Source organism: Eptesicus fuscus, chromosome 2, assembly GCF_027574615.1.
Source record: "Eptesicus fuscus isolate TK198812 chromosome 2, DD_ASM_mEF_20220401, whole genome shotgun sequence".
NCBI classification, from domain to species: domain Eukaryota; kingdom Metazoa; phylum Chordata; class Mammalia; order Chiroptera; family Vespertilionidae; genus Eptesicus; species Eptesicus fuscus.
Genome location: NC_072474.1, coordinates 57552827 through 57580626, shown reverse-complemented (window position 1 = coordinate 57580626; position 27800 = coordinate 57552827). Strand labels below are relative to the sequence as shown.

At 39.0% G+C, this 27800-nt stretch overlaps 1 protein-coding gene and 1 pseudogene across 1 annotated transcript in view; one reads left to right on the top strand and one right to left on the bottom strand.

The window, feature by feature from the left end:
- The window catches only part of CCSER1 (coiled-coil serine rich protein 1), a 1048396-nt gene that overhangs the window by 108915 nt on the left and 911681 nt on the right, over positions 1 to 27800 (top strand). The window contains exon 4 of the mRNA XM_054727411.1: positions 14805 to 14925. Coding sequence (XP_054583386.1) covers positions 14805 to 14925 — 121 coding nt within the window. The remainder of the gene's footprint in view (positions 1 to 14804; positions 14926 to 27800) is intronic.
- On the bottom strand, positions 298 to 648 carry LOC103287850 (60S ribosomal protein L35a-like; annotated as a pseudogene).

The window sequence follows — 27800 nt, the reverse complement described above, 5'->3', positions numbered from 1 at the left end:
ACAGAGACTATCCCTGAAGTCTTCAATGGACACATCTTTTCCAGCTTGCTGGACTGGATTCGAGGGTACTCTGTGCAGAGGAATGATTTGATTCTCCAAAAGATGTTGTTCCACAGAACAGATTTTCTAAATATCTTTTTTTCCCTATGCAACTTGGGTTGTTTTATGTGAGTCTCACAATCTTTTCTATTTGTTATTCTCGTTCTTTTTTTCTTAAGATACTTTCTAACATATGTGCCAATTGATATGGACCTAGGAGTACTATATGTTCACAGGACAATTTTTTTCAAGTCTATTTTATTTATTTTCAGTAAGTTTAAATCCTTGAGGGGTACAGCATTACACAGATGCTGTGTCCAATGGCCTTAGCAGGAAGGTTGCTTCGGAATTTAGCACAAACCATGCCACTGTTTGCATGAGCACGAGTTACCTTTCCCCAGATTACTCTGGTTTTGTTTGGTTTGCCACCAGGAGTCACTGTGTTGTTCTTTGCTTTGTACACATAAGCACATCTCTTGCCTAGATAGAATTCAGTTTCATCTCAAGCATAAACAAGAGCTGTGTGCTCCCTCTGGTTCAAGAGCTCAGCTTATAGCCAGCAAAAAATGGCCTTGACCACAGCCTTCCAGACATATTGTCCTTTAGAAGTCCTGTTCCCAGCAGGCCCTCAAAGTTCATCAGCAGCAATCTGTTTACAGGACTATTTTAAAAATTTCTCTGAGAATATGTTTGTCTTCTGTGTAGGTTTGCAAATTCTTAAATATTTACTCCAAGGTCATACAGAGACCTGGAATTAACATTTAAATCTCTTAAGACAAGGGATTTGCCCTATTTTCAGGGAGCTTTAGCTTTAAGAGGCAATTTAGCTTCAAGGGTTTTCTTGTGACTAGAGGACAGTGGTAGTAGGTGAGAGAAGATAAGAGCAGTTAGTTAGGTTCAAGTTATGGTTTGAAGTGTCTTAAAGAGATAGTTTAAAAATTTTTACCTTAGTCAAGGAATCCTTTATGAAGATCATTTTGGGATCTGAGTTTCTTTTGGAGACTTTCTCAAACCAAGAAAAATCTAGACAATTGAATATTTGAGATTTTGCTTCCTTTTTGTTTTAAGGCTGTTTTCATATAAACCATTTTATTCATATTCAAAATTATCAAAATTTGTCTATGTTATTGTCTTATTTAGTCCAGGGCTGCCACAACAAACTACCACAGACTGAGTGGTTTAAGAAGTTTATTTTCTCCCAGTTCTCGAGGCTAGAATTCTAAGGTCAAGGGTTGAACATTGTCATTTTCTGGTGAGAGCGCTCTTTCTGACTTATAAACAACTCCCTTCTTACAGTGACCCTCTCACAGTGGAGAGAAAGAGACCAAGCTCTCTGGTGTTTCTTCTATAAGGGCTCTAGTCCCGTCATGAGGGCCGCGCCCTCATGACCTCATCTAAACTTAATTATCTCCCAAAGGCTCCATCTCCAAATAACATCACATTAGAGGTTAGGGTTTCAAAATATGGATTTTGGGGAGACATAATTCAGTCCATAGCAATTATCTATGTTGAAATGATTCAATTTAGAACACCAGTACTCAAATTAGACTTATTATGAAAATGCAATTACGAGACACCGGTGAGAGTCAGCAATGTTTGGTTCAGGTGCTTTTGTACCTTGTATCTATACTCTGAATAGTTGGATGTATCTAATAGCAGATTATAGAAATCTCTGGTGGATGAATGTTTGGATATGAGGCAAAACAAGACAAGCCTAGAAAAGTTCTCATGAGTTTCTGATAGGTGCTGAAAGCCAGAATCAATCTCTGACATGTTTAGTATATGGCTAGAGGATATTATTTACACTTTAATAATGTTTAACTGCCATTTGTTCTTTTTCAAGATGACAAAGAAAGGAGAAGATAAGTGAGGTAAAGCGTAACCATTTAAAACATTGACCCTGGGCTACTCCTATAGGAATTTTACAAAGCTGGCATTTTACTCATAGCTATTTTATGTTTTGCCAACTTATCAAAAAATCACATCTTTAAAATTTTTTAACAAGTTTAGCATTCATTTTTAATATGGACACTAATCTTGGGTGCTGTTTGCTAATATTTGTACTTCCTATAGTAAACGACAAAGCTTTTCTTATTATGACATCATATTCTATGATGGAAAATTGGAACAGTATTAATGACATTTTCTGATACTGATGCATCCATGTTCTATGTTATTTGGTCACAAATAACATATTGATAATCCAAGAAATATATTAAAATTCTGATATATCTCAGAATTTGAATATTATAATTTTCTATTTTATATACACATATAATATTTGAAAAATACCCTTATCACAAGGGTTAAAAATCATTCATGGACCTGTACAAATTATTTCTCATGTCAAAGGATTTGACTATTAAAATAGCATTCACATTAAAGAGCTTTTCAAAGAGTGATACTTCCTCTAGGCAGACAGCAGCAGCCGTTCAGAAAAGGTGTTCAATGAATGTCTAAAGGATAATTTGTGATTGCATCTATCAAGATCTTGTGGACTGAGAAATTTCAATTTACTTTGGAATGTGAACTAAAGTATGCTTATTTAGATATACATAATTTCTGGACACGTTAGTGACATAAAATGTAGCTGTGACTTCCATCATTCAGAAAGATTAACGGGGCTTAAAGAAAGGGAGTGTTGTAACAAAGAAAATATTTCTTCAGAATTATGAGATTTGTTAGTAAACTATGAAAGGTGAGATTCTTTCAGATAACTAATCCCTTAGGGAGAGACCTAGAGGAAATTGAGAAGTTTGATATTGCTGCTGCTGTTCCCTTTTTCCTCCCTCCTAAACAGTGTGGTGCTTCTATGGAAATACTGGGCTGTTACAGTGACTTGTTATATTTGGTTGAATGTGCAGAATGTTGCTATATATATTGATTTATTTGATTCGGTGCCTCTAGAGCCTGGACCGACAGTATATATTATTCATGATTAGTTCCTGTGAAATTGAGCACTTGTTTATGAATTGAGAACTTGGGTCCTACAGGATAAAATACCAACAACTTGGCTTGATATTTATGGCTCAGTATACCTTGGTCCCTATGTGATTTTATCTATTCAATTACACTTCCTGACTTTCACCAGCCTCAACCAGAGGTTGTATTTATGTGGAATTCCTCAAAGGCCACCCTTATTCTGGCTTCTATATTTTTACTTAAGTTGGACAGTTGGACTATCTGCCTCTTTATTATCAAACCAAATCATACTCAAATTAGTTGATAATGCTACTTTCTATTCTAAGTGGAAATTTAACTATAGACTGAACAGATTCCAAAATAATAGGTGATTACTTCATATGAAACAGAATAGAGAAGGCAAAGGGAAGATGATTTTTTTCTTTGTAATTCAGAATCTTTTCTAATGATAGCAAGGGGTGAGCAGCCTAAAACCATTAGCTGCAACATATTCGAATTATTTTGTTATTTAAATCACCTATTGAAACTATATATTTTATATATTTTTGTGATTTGTAACTCGTATGTAAAATTCTGAAGAGTGGGTTTTTCTAAAGGAGATAATTGAACAATTTATTTAACTTCTTAAAAGTGAAGATGGGCATTATGTGGATTATATTACTCCTCAGACTTTGCAAGTGAAGCCTATTAAATAACTCATCAGTACTATAGAACTAAATACTTACCAATTACGTCTCATAACCTGTGAGAGATTCTTCATATAGCTGATGTAATTTTTTCAACAAAGATTAATAATTCATTTGATACTTGTTCTTTTGTTCTGGTCAGCCAAAATGTTACTGCAAAAAAGAGGACAGAGGAAAAAGAGAGAAGGAGAGGGATAAGGGAGAGGAGGAGGAGGAAGGGGAGAAGAGGAAGAAGAGGGAGGGGAGAGTGGGAAGAAGGGGGAAGCTGAGGAGAGGGCAAAGGAAGGAGGAAGGAGAGGGAGGGGAGGAGAAGAGATAACATAACATTGACTATGACAAGACTCTTTAGAAAAAGAGTCTTGTTTATTCAGTTACTACTTATTGGTTGATGATATTTAATCTAGTACAAAAATTAGGGACTAAAAGATGTAACAGAAGATTTACTGAGATCTTTGTGAAAAAAGAAAAAAAAAAACTAACAAAAATGCCTATAATATTTCCTCTTACTAGAACCTGAGTAGTAAACGGCTACATTTTATTTGTTTGTTTGTTTGTTTTGTTAATCCTCACTAGAGAATATTTTTCCATTGATTCTTAGAGAGAGTATAAGGAAAAGGGAGGGACAAAGAGAGAGAAATATCAATGTGAGAGAGACACATCAATTGGTTTCCTCCTGTACACAACCCTGTCAGGGATCTCGCCTGCAACTGAGGTACTTGCCCTTGACTGAATGGAACCCAGGACCCTTCAGTCCACTGAGCCAAATTGGCTAGGCAAGGGCAAAACCAGTACATTTCTAATGTTGTTGAAATCAAATAGCAATTATTCCCTAAAGGAACAGGGATATTTTTCTGTTTTTGTTTAGTATTTATTCTTCTGAACCTAGAATATGGTATAGATTTAACAAATATTTTTTGAATAAGTTATCTTTTTTATTTAATTAAATTACATGGGATACTATATAGTTAAAGTGACTACTAAATAACTATTTCCATTTGTGTTAGTTTATAATTTCCATGAAGATTATAAACTAAAACTTGCATTATTGCCTTGGTTCATATTGCATTGTATGTAATAATCATCACCATTAAAAACAAGCAAACAAACACCCAAGAAACAACTTTGGGTTGATAGGAGAAGAAATGTGGGCGACACATAGGAAATTCAATATACTTTTGTCCAATAAATGGGAAAACATCTAGGAAAGTTATATTCAACATAGTTTTATTAACATACTAGCTTTCCCGTTGCAGGAAAATTCCTGCAATGGGATTTCCTGCTGCACTCTACCCCGCCTCCGTTCCTCCCTTGCCGCCCGCCTAGCCTTCTCCTCCAGCCCGCCCGTGTTTCCCTTCGCCCCCGGCCCCGCCTCCGTTCCTCCCTTGCCGCCTGCCTTGCCTTCTCCTCCAGCCCGCCCGCGTTTCCCTTCGGCCCCGGCCCCACCTCCGCTCCGCCCTTGTAGCCGGCCCCGCCTTCTCCTCCAGCCCGCCTTCATTTCCCTTCACCCCCCGGCCCCGCCTCCGCCCCGCCCTTGTCACCGGCCCCGCCTTCTCCTCCAGCCTGCCCGCATTTCCCTTCGGCCCCGGCCCCGCCTCCGCTCCGCCCTTGCCGCCGGCCCCACCTTCTCCTCCAGCCCGCCTTTGTTTCCCTTCGCCTACGGCCCTGACTTCGCTCCTCCCTTCTCCTCCCCCCCCAGCCCCCCTGGCTTGCTTGCTTCTTTGAAGCTTTACTCCCCTTTGCAGCTCTTGGCTTCTTTCAACACTGTCTTGATATGCAAATTAGCCGCCATCTTTGTTGGGGCAATTTGCATACTCGTCCTGATTGGTTGGTGGGCGTGGCTTGGCTGGTGGGCATGGCTTAGGTGTAGCGAAGGTGCGGCCAATTTGCATATTTGTCTATTATTAGATTAGATAATTAGAATATTTTCTCCATAAGTTTTAAAAGATATTTTACAACATTATAATGTAAATTTATTAGTGGTTTTATTCTTGTTCCTTTGACAAATCCAGGTAGATTATGTTTCTTTACAGTGTATAATGTTGACACACTTATCTTGAAAGAATGACACTAAAATGCATTTTGGTTTAGCTACCCTTCCCCTGAGGACATTATCTATTGCCTATAAGGAATGCTTTGCAAATTCTTTATATTCTACTAGAGGCCCGGTGCACAAATTCGTGAATGGGTGGGGTCCCAAGGAGGGTAGGGGGTGGCCAGGACATGATAGGCCCTCTGTGCTGGTGGTGGGATGCCCTTGCTGGCCTGGGATCCGAATCCGTCCAGCTGACATTTGCACCGGTAACGACAGCCACCTGGAGGCTGCTTTTATATAGTTTCTTCCTTGCAGAGCATCTAGGGAGGGGCCTCGGGCACAGGAGGCCGGCTGCGCGATTGGGATGGTGCTGGTGGTGCTGGTCCCTCAGTGCCTGGCTCATTCTCCAGAGATTGGACCTGCAGGACTACCTAGGGCAGTGGTCGGCAAACTCATTAGTCAACAGAGACAAACATCAACAGTACAACAATTGAAATTTCTTTTGAGAGCCAAATTTTTTAAACTTAAACTTCTTCTAATGCCACTTCTTCAAAATAGACTTGCCCAGGCTATGGTATTTTGTGGAAGAACCACACTCAAGGGGCCAAAGAGTGGCATGTGGCTCGCGAGCCGCAGTTTGCCTACCACGGACCTAGGGAGTGAGTGGCTGCCACCGAGCTGGTGGGCTGCCTGGGCGAGTTGGTCAGCTGAGCGGCGCTCCTGCTGTGGGAGTGCACTGACCACCAGGGGGAAGCTCTTGCATTGAGCTTCTGCCCCCTGGGTGTCAGTGCATGTCATAGCAACTGGTCGACTGGTTGTGCCAGTCATTCTGGTTTGTTCTGGTCACTGGTTGTAACAGTTGCTTAGGTTTTTATATATATAGACTATATCAATCACCTTCTTTTTCCTCCTTTTAATTATTTTTTTCTATGTTCTAGAGTTTATGATATTAGATTACAGACATTTTGGGTTAAGCATTATTTAAATGATATAGGCCTTATAGTGCACGTTTTCCCAGAATGGATAACAACTATGATTTCATCTTGTGCTTGGGAAATAAAATAAAATAAAATATTGCTGGGAGTGGTAGAGCAGACACTTATTTGTCTGTACTTGCTATAGCAAAATAGCTCCAAGGATCTTTTTAAGTTTGAAATTAGAAATATAACTGGGAAAATCAGTACATTTACCAGACTATATAGCCATATATATATATATATATATATGTATATATATAATATACACATACATACATATACACACATATATATATATACATACACACATATATATATATATGTATATGTATATGTATATATATATAATTTCCATAGTATTAAGCTATTAAGCTATAGACAAAAGCTGAAGGAGAATTTAAACTATTCGTTTTTATAGTTTTCATTCATAAATTACACATACACATATGGGCAAGTCTTCATGGCAAGAAATTGTTCTTTCCCCTATCATTTAGGTAATAATTTTAATGAAAACAGTCTCTCCTGGGGCATAAAAATCTATTTTCATTATTAATGAAAAATGTTCTATAGGAGTGTGTTGCTTATCTATTTCTGTGTAACAAATTTTCCTAAAACTTAGTGGCTTAAAACAGTGAACATCATTCCTCTTTCATGATTTTTGTGGGTCAGAAATTCAGACAGGGTAAAGCTGGGAGTTTCCTTCTGTTCTATGATGTTTAAGGCCTCAGCCAAAATACAAAGCCCTTTTATTTACATTCAGTTGTTGATGATGGCCAACTGAGGGCTTTGATGGCGTCATATTGGATTAGGGCCCACCCTAATTTTAATTTAATTACCTCTTTAAATGTCATATCTCCAAGTAGAGTCACATTCTGAGGTACCGGGGTTTAGGATCTCAACATATAAACGGGAGGTTGCACAGTTCAACTAATAATATTCATCAGATAATATTTTTCTATGTATGAAAACAAAAATAATCCCATTTTATCAATAAGTTTCTTACTCTGCAGTCAGGAGAGATTAATAAATACTTGTTTCATGTTTGATATTTAGAAAGCCATTTATTATTTCTACTTGCATTTAACGTGCCAAGGATATATTTTTGCATGCCCCAAACATAATAGCATTTGAGTTATACTAAATTAAATGGATTCCCCGGGCCTGTGTGGCTCAGGTGGTTGGGTGTTGTTCTGTTTACTGAAGGGTTGCTGGTTTGGTTCCTGGGTTGGTACATGTGCCAGGGTTTGGGGCTTGATCCGAAACTGATTGATATTCTGCTCTCACACGGATGTTTTACGAACACCCTCTCCCTTCCTCTCTCTCTAAAATCAATTAAAAATATTTAAAAATAAAATAAACTTGCTAACCTTACAAACTGAACATTTTTACAATGTTGTATGTTTCTCTGTCACTAGTGAGGTTTTAATATTGTTCTAAAAATATTTGCACAATATAAGATTGATGAAAATAACTATGCAAAAGTTGAGACAAAAAGTAAATTGTTGCAAAGAAGGTAAAGTTGTTTAAAAACCTGTGATTTTGAGGGAAAAAATTTTTAATAAACCTGATGACTGTCCAAAAGTTTAATAAGATGAAAGGTTAATATTGGCACACAACAATAAAAATACCAAAATTTGGAACATGTGAGATAAGCTTGACTAAATTTAATGTTACTTTTTACATTTTATAGTTTTGTTTAAAATTTCCAGAATATAGTTATTTCATTTCTATTTCTGTATTCTTTCTCAAATCAGTTATTAGTTCAAGATATTAATAATTTTATGCAATTGTTCACATATTTAAAATGATTCCCAAGATAATATTATTCTTATACAATATGGTTGTAGAATGTGTTTTTTTAAATTTAAATTGTTATTTAATTTATTTTTTAATTAATTTGAAGGTCTTTGCTTCCTGCTTTTGCCAGTTCTTTTTTCTCATCCATCCAAACTTTCACTATAATTTTGTTTTTGTAATATAATGAGAATTTTGTTTTATTTAATAACGTAAGCAAGTACATATAAAATGTGAGTATGTGTTGGAAATAGAAGTGTCACAATTTCTATTTATTTAATTATTTGTTTATTGGGTGATGTTGGTTAACAAAACCATATTGGTTTCAAGTGTACTACACAACAAAATATCATACACACTGCATCTTGTGCCCATCACCGAAAGTAAAATATCTTTCTGTCCCCATTCCACCCCGCCCTTCCTCCTTCCCCCGACCACAACCACTTTGCCTACCTCCATCTCCCCCACCCCTTTTCTCTCTGGCTGTCACCATACTGTTTTCTGTGTCTATGTGCTTTATGTATATATGGTTTCACTTATATGTAGAATGTAAAAATAAAACAAAAACAGACTTATAGACCAAAAGAATGGTTACCAGAAGGAAGGAGGTGGAAGGATGGGTGAAGAGGGGAGAGGAATATAGTCAAGAATATTGTGATAAGTTTATATGGTGACAGATAATTACTAGAATTAGTGAGGTGATCGCATTGTAAGGTATATAATGCCAAGTTATTTTATTATACACAGGAAACTAATATTGTTAATATAAGTATATACCAGAAATATTTAAATTAAAATAAATACATGAAACGAAACCAGAAATTATTTCTACTCTGCCCTAATAATTACAGATTTTTGACTTAGAGGCTCTCAGAAGGTTTGATCATTTTTGGTGTTCATATAATTATAACTACCTAGAAGTATTTTTTGTTTGGAAAATGTGTACTTCCCATTTATTATTCCATTCACTTTTTTTGAAGTCATAACTTCTCTATTACTTAATTGCCTAACTTGCATTTATTACACTTATTCTTTTACCTCATGATAATGAAATTTAAAGATATTGAAACTTGAGTGTAATTTAATTTCAGCTAAATATAAAAGCTTAATCATTTAAATGGAGCTCCCAACCATCTATCTTCAGACAGGTTCATTAATTGTCACTTTTTTATAGGACAGTTAATGGGGTTATTTTCTTATAGGCCTAGTTATTTATTGTTTTTAATGCCTTAGACCTTTGAGTGCATTGTCATCTGTTCCAGCCTCTAGACCAGTGATGGGCAACCTTTTGAGCTCGGTGTGTCAAACTTCGCCAAAAACTGAGCATAACTCGGGTAGTGTGTCACTTTGAGGAAAAAACATTATTTCACAATATTTATAGTTTAAATAACATAAATGTTTCATCCTCGGCATACGGCCGCCTCAGCGGCCGCGTGTCATCAGAAATGGCACTGACACGCGTGTCAGAGGTTCGCCATCACTGCAGACCATACAAATTAAGTAATGATATTCAAATTACCTTGAGTAAACAAATGTTTCTTATTTTTGAAATTTTTATTTACTTACAGCATTTTCTCTATTTCTTTTTTTTTTTCTTTTTAATAAATTAACTCCACTTTCTCTTATAGAAAACTAGGTAGATGCTTTCACCTAATCTGGTCAGGGGGTGACTGCCCTAATATTTGAGAAATATCTCTAACCCAGCGATTTTCAATTGGTGTGCAGTAAGAATTTTTAATACATGAAATACCTATTTAGTTAGGGGAACTGACCTCTTTTTCCTTAGATTGTAAAAAAAAACAAAAACACACGACAAGAACCAACACAACAATAGCCATCTGGTATGAATGAATCAAAATGATACCTTTTTTTTTTTTTTTTTTGTCAAATTGGCCAAAATTATATTTTTTGGTGTGCTGCAGAATTTTAGTAATTATTTTATGTGAGCCACGAGATGAAAAAGGTTGAAAATCAGTGCTCTAGAAGAATAAATCAAAACTTCATTAAACACATTTTTGGGGGTGGGGGCACTTATCTCTTGCCCAGAGTTGAACCCTATCAATTCAGCATGTTTCTGAGAACATATCAGTAGCTCACTAAATGTTTATTGAATAAGCAAGTGTTATCTCAGAGAAGTAAATCAATAATGTTCTTAATCTAATTCTTCTCTAGCAGTGGTTAGGCAACAATATAAATTTAAACTGTAATAGAGTTCTCTGCTCTCACCTGTGATGGAATTGTCTGTCAGAGATACAAAGCTCATGCCAAGAATAAGTAGAAAAAAATTAAAATGTTTTTTACAAAGAAAGAAAATCTGCTTTATGGCACTGGAGAGACAATGAAGAAACCAGGGCCCCTCCTTGAAACACTCTGAACATTAAATGTTATCTCTTGAGCACAACAAGTTTGTTTCAATTTCAGCTCTGCTTAAAATGGTCATCTATTTTATTTTATTATTTTTAATTTAATTTTTAAATATGTTTCCATTGATTTCAGAGAGAGAAGAGGAGAGGGATACAGAGAGAGAAACATTGATGAGGGAAACGTCATTTATCATTGATCAGCTGCCTCCTCCACATCACCTAGTGGGCATGTGCCCAGACCTGGAATGGAACCTACAATCTTTTGGTGTACAGGGTCAACTCTAACCAACTGAGCCATTCGGCCTGGAAAAATGGTCATCTATTTTATTCATTCGTTCATTCATTCATTTTTAATATTTATATTTTTATTGATTTCAGAGAGGAAGAGAGGGAGAGAGATATAGAAGTATCAGTGATGAGAGAGAATCATTGATTGGCTGTGTCCTGCACGCTCCCTACTGGGGATCGAGCCTGCAACCCAGGCATGTGCCCTTAACCACAACTGAACCGGGACCCTTCAGTCCTCAGGCCGACACTCTATCCACTGAGCCAAACTGGCTAGGGCTGGTCATCTATTTTATACCTCAGACTCTAGTCCTAAGCAGAATAATAATTCAGCAAATATTTTTATAGGAAAATTGAAGAACCTGGGATAATTTCTTACATCTTTCTCTTTCAGATCATGGCCCAACCATTATATTTTTGTCTTCCTGTTCATTAACGTGTGATGTTGTGTTTAGTATTTTCCTCTTTCTACATTGAGAGGAAGTTAATTTGTTGTCTATCTCTTAGTTTTAAAATGAATACTTAGATCAGTGATTATTGGCTTTTTATTTATGATCAAATCAAGTATCATTTTCAGCACTAACAGTTTTCATTTCTTTGTTACTCTTTTATTTCCACTGGCAAATTCCTTCTTCAGAGTATTCATTTTTATAAAATGTCACATGGGCTTATCACTGGAAGACAAGGGAGCAATGCAACTACACACTTTGAGGTCTGTGCTTAAACTGAGTAGCATAAAGACCAATAATAAAGACTTAGAAAGAAGCAGTATGTGTGAACCTGAACACGAAGCACATCTCTTATTTGTGTAGTGATGTGTGGACTGAAGAGCTAGTAGAGAAATTTATACTTTATACAGTTATAGCTGATATACCATGCTAACTGAAATTTGAAACATATTTTTGGTGGTATCTGGTGTTATTTAACTAAATCATGTAACTGAAATTTGTGCATATCAGAATCATGTAAAATGAGGATTAAATATATATGTATGTATATCGTATATAATAAAAGCCCAGCGACCGAACCAGTGGAACGACCAGAGCAACCAGAGACCAGGAAGATCAGGCAGGCAGGGGGGTGGTTAGGAGAAATCAGGCAGGCAGAGTGGTTAGGGGCGATCTGGCAGGCAGGCAAGTGGTTAGGAGTGATCAGGCAGAGGCGGTTAGGGGAGATCAGGCAGGCAGATGAGTGGTTAGGGGCAATGAGGCAGGCAGGCAGAGGCAGTTAGGGGCAATGAAGCAGGCAGGCAGAGGCGGTTAGGGGCAATGAAGCAGGCAGGCAGAGGCGGTTAGGGGCAATCAGGCAGGGAGGCTAGTGGTCAGGGGCGATCAGGCAGGTAGGCAAGTGGTTAGGGGAGATGAGGCAGGCAGGTGAGTAGTTAGGGGCAATGGGACAGGCAGGCAGTGGCGGTTAGGGGTGATGAGGCAGGCAGGGGATGGTTAAGGACAATGACGCAGGTAGGCGAGTGGTTAGAAGCTATGAATGCAGGCAGGCGAGTGGTTAGGGGCGATGAGGCAGGCAGACAGAAGCAGTTAGGGGTTAAGAGGCAGGCAGGCAGAGGTGGTTAGGGGTGATCAGGCAGGCAGGTGAGCAGTTAGAAGCCAGGGTCCCAGATTGCAAGAGGGATGCCCGACTGCCAGTTTAGGTCTGATCCTCAGGGATCCCTGCGAGATCAGGCCTAAACTACCAGTCAGACATCTCCCAAAAGGTACCGGAAGGGTGCAGGCCGGGCTGAGACCCCCCCCCCCCCGCCCCATGCACATATCACATATTCATATATATATATATATATATGTGTGTATATATATATATATGTTGTGTGTGTATATATATTCAATTTATTAGTTATCAAGAAAATGCAAAGTAAAATGTGATATCACTATACATTTATAGGAATAGCCATGGTAGGCAGAATTTTAAGATGACACATGACTGTAGCCCTGGTATAATTACTTCCACTGGGAAAATTATAGGACTTCACTACTATAATTATGTTATGTTACATGGTAAAAGGGATTTTGCAGCTATAATTAAGATTATTAATCAGTTGACTTTGAGGTAATAAAAAAGGATATAATCTAGACTAATCACATGAGTCCTTTAAAAGCAGAGGAATATTTTCCCCAGCTGTTAGAAAAAGAAGAAATTAGATTCGAAGCATGAGAAGTCCTCAATGTGAGGGGCGTTCTCCATTGCTGAGATAGACAGGCTGTGGGTCACTGGCGGCAGGGAGCTCAGAATGGTTCTTGGCCACTAGCCAGTGAGGCAAAGGAGACCTGTATCCCACTACTGCAAGAAACTAAATTTTGCTAGCAACATACACAAGCTCAGAAATGGATTCTTGACCCATAGACTTTAGATAAGTGCAAAAATTGGCTACCATCTTGACAATGGCCTTGAGGGACTTTAATCAGAGAACACAATTGAGCCTTCCTAGACTTCTAACATGAAGATCTATGATAATAAATGTATATTATTTTAAGATGCTAAATTTGTATATAGCAATAAAATTAATACAATATTAAATTTTTAAAAAGAAAAACCTGACAAAACCAAGTGTTGGAACAGATGCAGAACTACTGAAATTCTTATTCTATTTTGGGGAATGCAAGTTAGTACAATCAGTTGAGAAAAGGTGAACATAAAACATATGAACATACCTTAGGAGCAATTCATAAGTATTTTTGCAATATAAATTTATTTATGCACCAAAATAGTACAAGAAAGTTTATAAACATTTTGAAAAAGCCCCAGACCAGAAATAATCCAAATGTCTATAACTAATAAAATGTGTGTGTGTGTGTGTGTGTGTGTGTATTGGGTCAGGCAAAAGCAGTTCTATAGCTGTTCACATGGAAAATAATACAATAGTAAAAAAAAATAATAATACTAAAGTAAGCTCTGTTTTGCATGCTTATAGATACTTTTGCCCCACCATATATATTCATACATATACATATATATATAGCATTCATTGGAAAGTATAAGGATGAACAAATTGAAATAAGTATACCAACAAAAGAGTATGATGTAATTTATATAAAGGTTAGAAGTAGATAAAATAATCTGTGGTTATGTAAGTAATTATAATGGCTAAGTTTGCAGGCTATAATAGTCATTAGAAAGGGGTACCACAGGATTTTTAAGTTGCTGGTAATGCCCTATTCATTGATTTAAAAAAAATATATTTTTATTGATTTCAGAGAGGAAGGGAGAGGGAGAGAGAGATAGAAACATCAATGAGAAAGAATCATTGATTGGCTGCCTTCTGCAAGCCCCACACTGGGGATCGAGCCTACAACCCAGGCATGTGCCCTTGACTGGAATTGAACCCAGGACCTTTCAGTCCACAGGCCCATGCTCTATCCAATGAGCCAAACCAGCTAGGGCCCTACTCATTGATTTTAATGCTGATTAAACAGATGTGCTCATGTTGCAAAGATTAATTTAGCTGTGTTATGATTTGTGTTCTTCTCATTCTTCAATGAAAAGCCTTTTTTAATGAAAGTGTAAAATGTTGGCAACACCTAGTGAGTGATGACTTAGTTTAGAAAATGATAATTAAGGATAATATAATGATAATTAATGTTTTAGTTTAGCTATCTCTTTAATTTGACTGAAAAGGAAAAGTAAGAAAAAAGGAAAGTGAGAGTAGTTAATAAATAACTTTTACATTTACAATGAATTCTTTTAATAACGACAGTTTGCCGGGAGGAATCATACAACTCTGTAGTCTCATGTGCTGCCGTAGTGCTCACCCCTATGGAACCAACAATAGAAATGAGGAAAGGAGAAGAGCTAAAATTCCCTGAACCTTCCAAACAGTAAGTTGTTCATTTGATTTTTAGAGCTTTGTAAAACTTGTAGATAACTGAATTAGATTGCTCAGAAGTTGTGGTTTACAATGAATGTATCAATACTGTCATATTAGAGCGCAGAAGTAAATTTTGCACAACATTAAAAATCAGTCTACTGTCTCATGAGTAACTTCTGTGGCTTCCAACTTCGTGTGTTTGAACTATGTCCCATCCAAGGGTCATGTTGTTCCTTTATCTCCGGAACTTGGGTAAGTGGTCTGAAGCACTTTGTTTCCTTACCTGGGAATGTGGATGCACTGTTCTTGGGTTGCTTATTTTGTAGTTGTAGGATTTAATGGTCTAAAATATGAACAGATTTTAATATAAACTTCCAAGCTTAAAGTTGGTTTGTATTTTTATAATTTAATTTATATTTAAGTTTGATCTTATATTGAATAAATGATAGTTCTTTTCTTTATTATAATAATAAGAAACAACTAAATTCATGGTCACAAATGTGAGCAATATGGGCTTGACATATCAAATAAACTAGGATTATTTCTGGGTGTGCATTAAATAAGTGAAAAAGGAAAACCTACTGATGATTTTCCAGTGAAAGTAGTGCCATACCTGCTTTAAGGTTGGAAATGAGGTGATGTATGATGTTGCCAAGGATTGCTGGCTGACCACTTCATCAGTAAGGAAGGGTTCCCTTAAAGCACCTGTTATTTTTCCCCGTTGATAACACTGTATAATAATGTTTGTTTCTTGATGTCTTTCTACTGAATAAACTCCTGAAGACAGAGTTCTCTGGGATGAAAATGCCTGCTACTCTTTCTGAAATCATTTAGAAAATCCCTTAATGTTACATCTAAGAATGCTGAGTTCAAATGGAGCAATGTATATATTTGATTGAATGAAAATAGTGTTAATATCCTTATTATAGAGAGAAGAAGTCTTAAGCAATTCAGAAAGTAATGATTGTAATTCAGTTTTAATACAATCTAAAAGTGAAAACAATTTAACTGCTCTTAATATAGTCTACTTTTTAGGTTCCAAAAGCCATTTTTTTTGTCTAATGGGAGGAAAATTACACCTCATATATACCAATTGAATTATATTTGAAAACTCAAATGTATTATATGTAGTGTCCTCAAAAATGTATACACGCATTAAAGCTGGTAGCTAAATTTTGAAAATGAAATGTAGTTTTGTAAACACTACCTTTATAATTATTTAAACTGTGTGTGTAGTAAGGTATTAGAATGCTGTAAGTTGAGACATTATCTTTGAATAACTAGTATTTCCTTTAAATTCATGGTGGAATTATTTCTCTATGTAAAATGTTCCCTTTAATTGTACAGGCTTTACATGATAAATGCATAAAAAATCCATTGAGTGTTTCAAACGTAGGACTCAAAGAGTCATATAATTAGAATCTCAGCACATCTGTTGCTAAGAACTGCAGTAATCTCAGTATATGGGCTTTCTGAATACATTAGAGTTTACATAAGAAAAAATATGTAAGATAATGTATTTTTGAGGATGTCATAATCTAGGTAAAGTGGTAAAATATGCACCTAAGAGATCAATGGTGGTATAAAGGCAACAGATGCTATTTATCTAATGTAAGGTATGGATTTGGGTTAGACATATGATTGTTTAACATTAGATCACATGTATTGATATATTGATATAAATTCATGAAAATAAACTCAGAATATTGGTCTTAATTATACCATTCTATTGGTATATCATTTTAGAATGTCAGAAATATTTTTGACTGAAATATTTTATATAACCTTACCAACTTTTAGTCATAGTCTAGAGGAAAATATTCTAATTTTTACAAATTGTTTTTAAATATTCTCATGTATTTATAATTTTTTAGACATTTTCTGTAAGGAATGAAGGAAGAATAATGCATTTCTGTTAGGAATGAAATATACATTTTTCAGTAGAGCAAGTTATAGGGAGAAAATATCTAAATCTTTTGGGAAGGAAAGCTAATTCTGAGCACTATAGTGGGAGAAGGCAGACTTGTTCTCTTGTTGATATATCTAAAGACTAGTGGCTCAGTGCACGAAATTCATGCACATTAAAGGAAATTAATTAGAGGAAATAATTTAATATTGCTATTTGCCCTTTTTCTATAATAAAAGTGTCAGAGATGAAAGAAAATTAGTAAAATGTATATGAAAACCTTCCTCCTGTCAGAGTCTGGGGTGCACCACAGGACTCAGAGTCAAGTCCCCACCTACCCACATGCACCTCAAAATCGCATGAGACCCAACCTGGCCACCCCCCGACCCATTGGGCTAGATGCGGCCAGTCCCACTCTTGTCAAGCCCCGCTGGATGGGAGGTGCGGCCTGAGTTCCCCCAACACAGCACTGGGGATGCACCTTGAGGTCCCCTGTCAAGCCCCACCAGGTGGGGGGGCACAGCCTCAGGTACCCTGTCAAGCCCTGCTGGGTGGGGTCGCGGCCTGAGTTCCCCTGACCCAGCACTGGGGGTGCACCTTGAGTTCCCCTGTCAAGCCCTTCTGGGTGGGGGGCACAGCCTGAGGTCCCCTGTCAAGCCCAGCCAGGCAGGGGGGCACAGCCTCAGGTCCCCTGGCCCGGTGCTGGGGTAGGGGGCGTGGCCTGAGGTCCTCCCTCAAGCCCCACCGGGTGGGAGGTGTGGTCTGTGGTCCCCAGGCCTGGTGCTGGGGTGGGGGGCATGGCTAAAGTCCCCTGTCAAGCCTCGCCAGGTGGGAAGCACAGCCTGAGGTCCCCTGTCAAGCCCCATGGGGACAGGGGAGGGCATAGCCTCAGGTCCCTGCTGATTGCTCGTTAAGGCTCCTTATGGGAACTTGGCCTTAGCTGTGGGTGCAGCCATCTTTGTGATGGAGTGATGGTCAATTAGCATATCCCCTCTTTATTAGATAGGATACCTTCATTCAAAAAACAAAGGTATGAATTTGACTTTACTTTTTAGTCTGGCCTGATAGGTAGCTCAGAATACCATACAAAGGGTAAATTTGCTAGAAAAAAAATCTTTGTGATCCAAAAAGAGTACACAGTTTTCAATTATTTGTTAAAAGCATGGGGTGTTAGGATCAAAAAGAGTGTACAGTTTTCAGTTATTTGTTATAAGCATGGGGTATTGGGATCAAAGCAGAGCTTTATAAAACTATAAAATCCTAATGTTAAAAATATGTCCACATATTCAGTCACACTCTCATGTTACTCAAATTTATACATTTCTCAAATCACAATTATGTGCTTTGAGCAGCTTATGAAACGTACATGAAATTCAAACTCTGAAGAGAACAGTAGAAACCACAATCATGATTAGTTTTGAATTTTATTTTGTATTTCTATTAGAAATACTAGAGGCCCAGTGCATGAATTCGTGCATGGGTGGGGTCTGGCCTGATCAGGTGGGCCTGTTGGGAGGAGGAGATGGTGGGAGGTTGGCCAGCCAGCCTGCCCCAGTCAGGCCCGATCAGGGCCAAGAGACTGGGGGTAGGGGCCGCTGGGGATTGGCTGGTGGGCCCCGCCCCCAATTGGGGTTGGGGGGCTGTTTGGGGGTGGGGCAGGCCATGGGGAGGGGCCATGGATGGTTGACCGGCAGCCCTACACCTGATCGGGATGGGGGGCTGATCTGGGGTGGGCTGGGCAGGTGGAGGGCCTGCATGAGGTTGGCCAACTGGCTGCCTATTGGGGTGGGGGGGTGTTCAGGGGAGGGGCCAACTGGGGGGAGGGGCTGCAGGCCAATCAGGTTGGTGGGGGCCCATCGGGGGCATGGCCAGCCAGGGGAGGAGGTTGGCCAGCAAGCCCCACGCCCTAGTGGGGTGGAAGTTATGATCAGGGGTGGGGTGGCCAGGGGGAGGGGCTGCAAGAGGTTGGCGGGCTGGCCCCACCCCCTATTGGCTTGGGGGGGTAATCAGGAGGGGGCTGGCTGGGGGTGGGGCTGTAGGACAATCAGGGTAGTGGGGGCCTATAGGGATCAGGGCCAGCTGGGATGGGGTTAGGGAGGTGGCTGGCTGGCCCCACCCCCTATTGGTGTGGGGGGTATGATCAGGGGTGGGGCAGCCAGAGGGAGGGGCTGTAGGAGGTTGGCTGGCCAGCCCTGCCTCTTATTGGGTTGGGGGGGGCCTGATCTGGGGTGGAGCCGGTTTGGGAGAGGGGCTGCAGGAGGTTGGTGGGCCAGCCCCACCCCCTACTGAGGTGGGGTGGGTGATCAGGGGTGGGGCCGGCCAGGGGAGGGGCTGCAGGCCAATCATGGTGGTGGGGGCCTATTGGGGGCATGGCCAGCCAGGAGGAGGGGCTTCAGGAGGTTGGCCGGTCAGCCCTGCCCCCTATTGAGGTGGAGGGTGCGATCAGGGGTGGACCGGCTGGAGGGAGGGGCTGTGGGCCTATCATGGTGGGGCCGGCTGATTGGGGGCAGGGCTGGCCGGGAGGATGGGAGGGGGCGTTTGTCCGGCAGCCCGCTCTTAAACGGGGTGGAATAGTGGAATAGTCCGATCAGGGGTGGGCTGGCAGTGGAGAGGGGCCGCGAGGTTGGTCAGCTGGCCCCACCCCCTGATTGGGCCAGTTCGCTGGCCACAGTGGGCGTCATAGTGACCGGTCGTTAGGGTCATTATGACCATTATGGTCGCTGGCTTTTTATATATATAGATGTTTGTTGAAATGCATGTACTCTGTTTATACATATCATGACTCAACATCTGAAATAAAGGGATTTTATAGTCACTGTAAATTTAGAAATATAGAAGTGAATATAAGAGAGATAAATTATTCTATTACTTTTGTCAATTTTCATGTTTTTATCGTATATAGAGAAATCCAAACTTCCTAAGACATTTGGTGTATTGTTTCAATTTTTGAAATGATGCATTAGCTAAATATGCTGTATGCATTCCAGGTTCAAGGCCTCCTTGTAGTGCTTCATTTGTTGACATAAAGAAAGTTTATTGAGCTGCTTCTGAAAGGGTGCAAATGCCTCATTTAGTACAGATTGTCATATTTTTAAGAAGGGCTAAAAGTAACCTGTTTTACTTGGATAGGTTCTTAAGAACAAACATTTAAAGTTCTGTCAGCTCTTTTTATTTTATCTTAGTGAATAATGTATTATTAAATTTGGAAAAGCTTAAGTACTTTCTAATGTCATCTATAAAGTTGTTTCACAAATTCTGTAGCCCTACAGAAGTCACATCAAAGACTCCTCTTATCATCTAATCTTCAACTCTACAAATTTCAGGGGAGCATATTCATTTATGATTTTAGGTACACAATTACTCACTCATCTAATTCTTGAGTATTTGCTTTGTTCTTGGTACTGTGCTCAGGGCTGGGGATTTAGTGTTGAAAACCACATGCTGTCTCATAAACTTAAGAGTATAGTCAGGGAGACACACATTAATTGATTGCATCAAGGAATCCAAGACTGTAGATGTAACAATAGCTATAATGTAGAGGTAGTATCCTGTTATAAAGGCTTTAATATGGGGTTTTAACATAACCAAGGATATCTGGGAAAAGTTCTCTGAGGAAGTAATTCTTGAGCTAAGATCTGAAGGATATCAGTAAATTATGTGAAAAGGTAAAGGTAGAATTTTCCAGATAACAGCTTGTCCAAATACTCTGTTAAGACGAGGAGCAGGAAAAAAACTGAAAAAAGGATTGGGAGAAGTAAAAAGAATCCAAAAACTTATTTTTAACCAGGCCCCAGATGGATGGTGTGATCTTTGAAAAAAACCTCATCCTGTGTTCTTATAGAGAACGTATTGGGTGTGGTGAGGGGAGTGGTGTGAAGACAGTTTTTGGAGAGAGTCAATTTGTTATCATTTCTTCCCAACTCCAGGTTCAGTGATCTTCCATTGGAAGCTTGAAATTAGCCATGGTGGGTGTATTTATACCATAGCAATGGGCAAATCTTACAAATCAGGATTTTCCCTTCTCCCAAAGAGCTGGTCGTTATCCATTTTCCAGCACACTACTAAATGGAGGATGGGTTAGGTGCCTATAGTGAGACCATTTTGGTGATTTCTGACAGCAGCATTGATTAGGGTACTGACATTGGACATGGTGCAATGTGAAAAGGGAACTGAGTCAATATGCATTTCAGAACCTAGGCAAATTAAATATGGTTATAAAACTTTCAATATATTAGCAAGTAATTGCATTAAGATTGGAGAAGAAATATGTATTTTACTAATTGTAATTATGATGAAATAAGGTAATATTGTGACAATCCTAACATGTTATTTTGAATTAGTAATAGTCTAGGCAAGGGAGACCTTTGATATTATTTTAATTTATATTGAATATTATTAATGGAACTATGTAAGTGTGAAACCTATAAATCTACTTGCCACAAAATTCCTTTCTGAATCATTGCCATTGATTCTCACTGAAAATCCACATGAGTATCAGTAAATTCCATTTAGGTTCTATACTAATAAATTTTCTTCTTCACTTAGTCTTTAGCCTTTATTTATTTTCCATTACTTAGTACCTTAAAACTCTCCCATTTAAAAAAGTCAGAAACTGAAGCATGACATAAATGGAATCAGTTTGTGGCCCCTCATACAAGGCTTCTTTCACTCAGCATGATTTTTTTAGATTTATTCGTGTTGTTGCATGTGCCAGGGACCATGCCCTTTTATTAGTGAGCAGTGTTGTATGGCATGGATGTGTCACCAATTGGTTATTTATTCAGTCCTGTCCTCTTTGGATCTTGCTTTGCAAAGTCACTGAATCATGGATCCACAGGGCCTTTGGGTGTGGAAGAGAGGTCATAAAGACCATCTTTATCTAACCCTGCCCTTACACTACTGGTATCCAGTGCTTGGTACACTGCCCATGAAGATGCCCAACCCCTGCTTGACACCTCCAGTGACAGACAGTTTATTCCCTTAGAGGGAAGCTTCTTCTGATCCTGGCCAGCCTGTCCTGTTAGGAAACTCTTCTTCATTTTCAGCACATGTCAACCTCCCTAGACCAGTGGTTGGCAAATTCATTAGTCAACAGAGCCAAATATAAACAGTACAACGATTAAAATTTCTTTTGAGAGCCAAATTTTTTAAACTTAAACTATAGGTAGGTACATTGTTATTAACTTAATTAGGGTACTCCTAAGCTGGCCTTTGCTAAAAACTCAAGGGGCCAAAGAGCCGCATGTGGCTCGCCAGCCGCGGTTTGCCGACCACTGCCCTAGACCATTTCACAAAGGCCCTAGTTCTTGTCCTGCGGCCAGTCAAGCACAGTAAGCTCCCTACTCACCACCACAGGCCATAGGTATTGAGAAGGCCCATCCACCACCCAGCAGTGTGCTGATAAATGTTTGACTTGCAATGCTAGTTATTTTTGTTAGTGTATAATATTCCATCATATAACTGTATCAAAATGCATTTATTCAATCTCCTGTTAATAAGCATATTAGTTTGCAATGTTTATTTTATAAGTAGTTCTTCTATGAACATTCGTGGGCTCCTGGAGCCAGTGTGAAGTTTCTCTGGGAGTGGGATGGTGGGGTTGTGAGGCACATACATCTTTGAATTCAGCAGACAATGCTAAATCATTCGCCAGAACTCCTCATGGTTCACGCTGTTGCCCACAGTTAGCCTTGTAAGGCTCTATACTTTCACCAGTCTTAGGGGTGTGAACTGGCATTGTGGTTTTGATTTACATCAACTTATTTTTAGTCATGTATTGTATCTTTGCAAATGTCTGTTGGACATTTGTGTTTCTTGTTCCATAAACGGCCTATCCATATCTTTTCCTCCATTTCTTTACTGGTGATTTGACTTTAATATTTATTAGGAGAAGTTCTTTGTGTATTCTGATCTCTAAACTTGAGTTGCTATGTGCATTGCAAAACTTTCTTCCAGGTGGTGGGATATCTCTTAATAAGTTGTGACTATTAATCAAAAAAAATTTATTTAAAACAAAAGAAATAGAGGCATGAATTTGATAAATGTCTGGATACACACTACTATGAATATGAAACAGCCCTCTTCCCATGCAAGTTTTTAAAGAAATGGTACCTGTTTTATGATTTGGTCAATTTAAGGGTAGAAACAGCTGTCAGAAGAATTATGTGGCAAGACTTCTGTGCAGAGAGCTGTTGCCTAAATGTCAGTCCGCTGAACAGCTTTTGGAGGAGGAGTTGTAGCTGGGAAGAGTAATCTTCTAATCTCAAGCCTAATGCAGAGACTTTGGGGAAATCATTCAGAGAGTTTCAGATGTATTCTCTGCAGTTGGAAGCACAATGGACAGATGCTGATTTATATCTGGAAAATGGAAGGGTACCATGGACTAAAATCTAGAGGATGAAGATTGGCCAGCCAACTGCTTACTAATGTTGCTATTCTTTAATGATACCTCCAGGCTTTTAAACTTCAGACCTCACAAAACCTGAATCTGTTCCTTCATACCAGTCAGGAGTCTTTCCTTGGATTCTGCACAGGAGAGGATTGAGTTACATCCTTTCTCTAGCTGTGCCTCTTTTAACAAGGCAAAAGTTCCAGAGTTAAGGGTTCCCAGTAACCAGAAGCCAGTGCCTCCTGCGCCAGCTTGCTGGGATTTCCCTGCTCAAATGGCCCTAAGTCCTCCCCGCTGTGTTGTACTCTGCCTATGGCCCCATAGGCTGCAAGGAACAGCTGATGACAGTAGTGGTGGACAGAGCTTAGAAAGGTGGCTGGGGCACTCACTCTGTGAGGCCAGATTGTACGGGAAGAAGCCCAGGGTCCAAAGGAAAGGGGACCCTGTTTAATTAATTAAGCTATGTCAATTTATATCACTTATGAGAGGATCCTTTCCTGGTTCATCGTATCTATTTACCTCATCAGTCACTGGTTTGTGAAACTAAAAAATAAGACCCAGAACATTGATTGTTTTCAAACTTCATGTGTTACTCAGGAACCAGAGGATTTTAATACAAAATAAATACATAAAAATCTCTGGAGAAACTGCTCCCCTTGATTGAGTGTTGTTATTTTATCTCTCTGCTGTTTATTGCTCTCTAGTGAGGCATAATATCTCATCCCTTGTGTAGACAACCTGTCAAGTCAAGAATTCCTATTGTAATATTTGCATCTGGTTTGACAATCCTTCTTTGTGCATTGAACACACTATGCTATTTTTCAGATGAGTTGGGACAGCCTTGATTAGATGAGTGAAGTGTTTCGGCTCACCAGTGCAGTGCAGTACCACTGTGTGCTTTATAGTGTAATATAAATACAATTTGTCAGACCGCTGAAAATGACTGCAGGGCCACCACCATTGTTGTGAAAGTAGCTTTTACACACAGATAAAAGGCATGTTGTCAACTTTCAACTGCCACTGCTAACATCATCTTGAGAAAGATTTATGTTTTCAGATAATTAAGATACTTCACTTGAATTTATTCCATAGCATAAATCATTTAATAACACTGTAAAAAATGCTATAGTCCCCACCATTAAATTTTGCTTTCCCCTTTCCACAGAAGATAGGCTGAAAGAGAAATCAAAAGCTTTGAAATTTAATGTATCTCTACTTAGCAGCCTGAAGAATGTAGACCATATTGGTAATTTTATTGAAATCAAGTATCCTTGATAAAATAAGGATAATAGCACTTTCTTTGTAAGATTGTTTTAAGTATTCCGTGTTTAGATGTAAAACAGGTTCAATAATTTTGGGCACAAGGAAAATAAACAATAAAAAGTAACTGACTTAATATCTCTCCTATGAGTAACTTGGGGGAGTGGTTGGGGAGGAGGTCTATAACAATATAAATTGTTCTATTAAATTTATGACTTTTGCCGAAACTGGTTTGGCTCAGTGGGTAGAGCGTCGGCCTGCGGACTCAAGGGTCCCAGGTTCGATTCCGGTCCAGGGCATGTACCTTGGTTGCGGGCACATCCCCAGTGGGGAGTGTGCAAGAGGTGGCTGATCGATGTTTCTCTCTCATCGATGTTTCTGACTCTCTATCCCTCTCTCTTCCTCTCTATAAAAAATCAATAAAATATATTTTAAAAAACTTTTATGACTTTCGATTTTACTCACTGTACCTAATCATAGGGTGATTGCTTATTATTTCTGAAGGGAGTGTGATATTTTTTCTGTTAGATTTGAATCTATTTTACAGCAAATGTTGCCTTTTAAATCTTTTGTAATACTTACACTAGAGTCCCAGTGCACAAAATTAGTGCACGGGTGGGGTCCCTAGCAGCTGCCGGCTGCTGGCTGCCAGCTGCCAGCTGGGGCCTCCCTTCTTGCAGTTGGCTGGCTGGCCCCGCCCCCTGGTGAAACTCCTGGTCATGGGGACAATTTGCATATTAGGCTTTTATTATATAGGATAATAATTAGTAGGTACTAAAAATACTGGAGACTTGATTATGTTGGAAGTGAAATACATTATCTTTGATTTAGAAAGTAGAACCAACTATGCTAGTTGTTTTACACTATCAAATTGAAAACAAAGTTAGGTTTGATTAATGCATAGCCAATGTTAATACTTTAATATTAAATATTTAAAAAGTTAATATGTCACATGGAATTCAAACAGTAATTTTATCACATGTATTCAAAAGAAAGATCTCTGAACTGAGTGTCTGGAAACCTGACTTTCACATCTGGGACAGAGAAGGCTATTTGTATTTCTAAACCATAGTTGCTTATAAAACAAACATTGACAGCACAAACTTCACAGAGAAGTTCTAAGTAGAAAAAGTCTAGGAAAGCATGCTGTAAATTGTGAAGGAGCCCACTTTTCTTTTTGTTGCTTTTTAGAGGAATACATAATGAAGATTCTCAAATCTGAAATTAAAGGATCCTCATAATTGATGGGAAAATCAGGGTACTGGTAGACTGACTTAGTCTCATGCACTGCTAAAATATTTGAACACCTTTATTATGACAATTATGCATAAAAATATAATTGCTTGTATACTATACTGTCTCTCACAAGACATTGAAGACACTTTTTTTTTTAAATCCTTACCTAAGGATATGTTTCTATATTTTTAAAGAGAAAGGAAAGGAGAGAGAGAAAGAGAAACTTCAATTGGTTGCCTCCATAAGAGCCCCAACTAGGGACTGAACCTGCAACCTTTTGGTGTATGGAATAACGCTCCAACCAATTGAATCACCTAGCCAGGGTGAAGACAATTATTATTTGAGGAATAATATTTTCTATTAACTTTTGTCTTTGTTTTTCAAGTTCTGGTGCTTAGCACAAAATTTTTATGTTGTTGGCACTGGATTATTATTTGTTGAATTTATACATATATTGTTTTAATTAATATATTAACTTATTTAATAGCACTTATCCTAATATATAAAAAGGCAGGGGCTGTCATGATCGAAACAACCAGATGGACAACTGAACAGCAGGCTGCGTAGGGTGACAAGGCCAGCAGAGGGGTTAGTGAGGGACAACCAAACGATTGAACAGCAGGCTGAGTGGGGCAACCAGGCCAGCAGTTGAGGGCAACCAGGCCAGCATGGGGGGCAGTTGGGGACAACCAGGTTGGTGGGAGGGCAGTTGGGGTTGACCAGGCTGGTGGGGGGCAGCTGGGGGTAACCAGGCCAGTGGATGGGGCAGTTAGGGGCATCCAGGCTGGCAGAGGGAGGCAGTTGGGGGTGACCAGGCCAGCAGGGGTGGCCATAAAGGGTGACCAGGGCAGTTAGGGGCAACCAAGCTGGCAGAGGGGTGCAGGTGGGGGCGACCAGGCTGGCAGGGGGGGCAGTAAGACGTGATCAGGCCGGCAGGAAGAGGCAGTTAGGGGTGATCAGGCTGGCAGGGGGTGCAGTTAGGGGTGATCAGGCAGGCAGGCAAGTGAGCAGTTAGGAGCCAGTGGTCCCGGATTGTGAGTGGGATGTCTGACTGCCGGTTTAGACACGATCCCAGTTGGACATTCCCTGAGGGGCCCCGGATTGGAGAGGGTGCAGGCTGGGCTGAGGGGTCCCCTGTGCATGAATTTTGTGCACTGAGCCTCTAGTATAGTTCATAAGTGTCATGCACTATTCTAAGCTTTATAAATACTAACTCATTTATTCTCCCAGCAGTGTTATGCTGCATTATTATTCTCAGGTTATTACTTCTGAGCAAACCAAGTCACACAGAGATTAAGTAATTTGTCCAAGATGACCCTTTAAAAAAACATTATATTATACTTTGCTTTTAATTACTTTAATTACTAAATGTTACACCTGACACACAAGGCAATCATTCTTTTTTCATATTTACTAATTTTATTAGACTTTTATGACCTAAAAAATATGGATGTCTTTATAAACCAATAATACAAAAAACGATTAGCATTTGCAAATCAACAGAATACATAGAAAAACTAAACAACAAAATTCTTCACTGATGTTTGTCACACCCAATCAGTACCTCTTCATTTGTACATATTTCTACTCAAATGAGCCAGGAAAAAAATAAAATTGTTTTTGTTTTGTTTTGTAATGCTTCTGTCCTACTTAATGTCATTCATTTTACTAGCTACTTTTTAATACTTGTTTTAGTTTCTCTTTTTTTACATTCCTCTGAAAATAACTTTTATTAAATTAATATCAATAAGGTTAAATTATATATTTTGTCAAGGAATAAAAAGGCACATATAAATTTAGAGAGATGTATAAGATGGGGGAAAAAAAAACAAAAAAAAAAACGGCACGGTGTTCCCTCCAGCCACTGTATCCAGGTAAAATGTCACATGCTTTAAGACAGGCGTCCTCAAACTACGGCCCGCAGGCCACATGAGGGTGTTTTTGCCATTTTGTTTTTTTACTTCAAAATAAGATATGTGCAGAGTGCATAGGAATTTGTTCATAGTTTTTTTTTTAAAACTATAGTCCGGTCCTCCAATGGTCTGAGGGACAGTGAACTGGCCCCCTGTTTAAAAAGTTTGAGGACCGCTGCTTT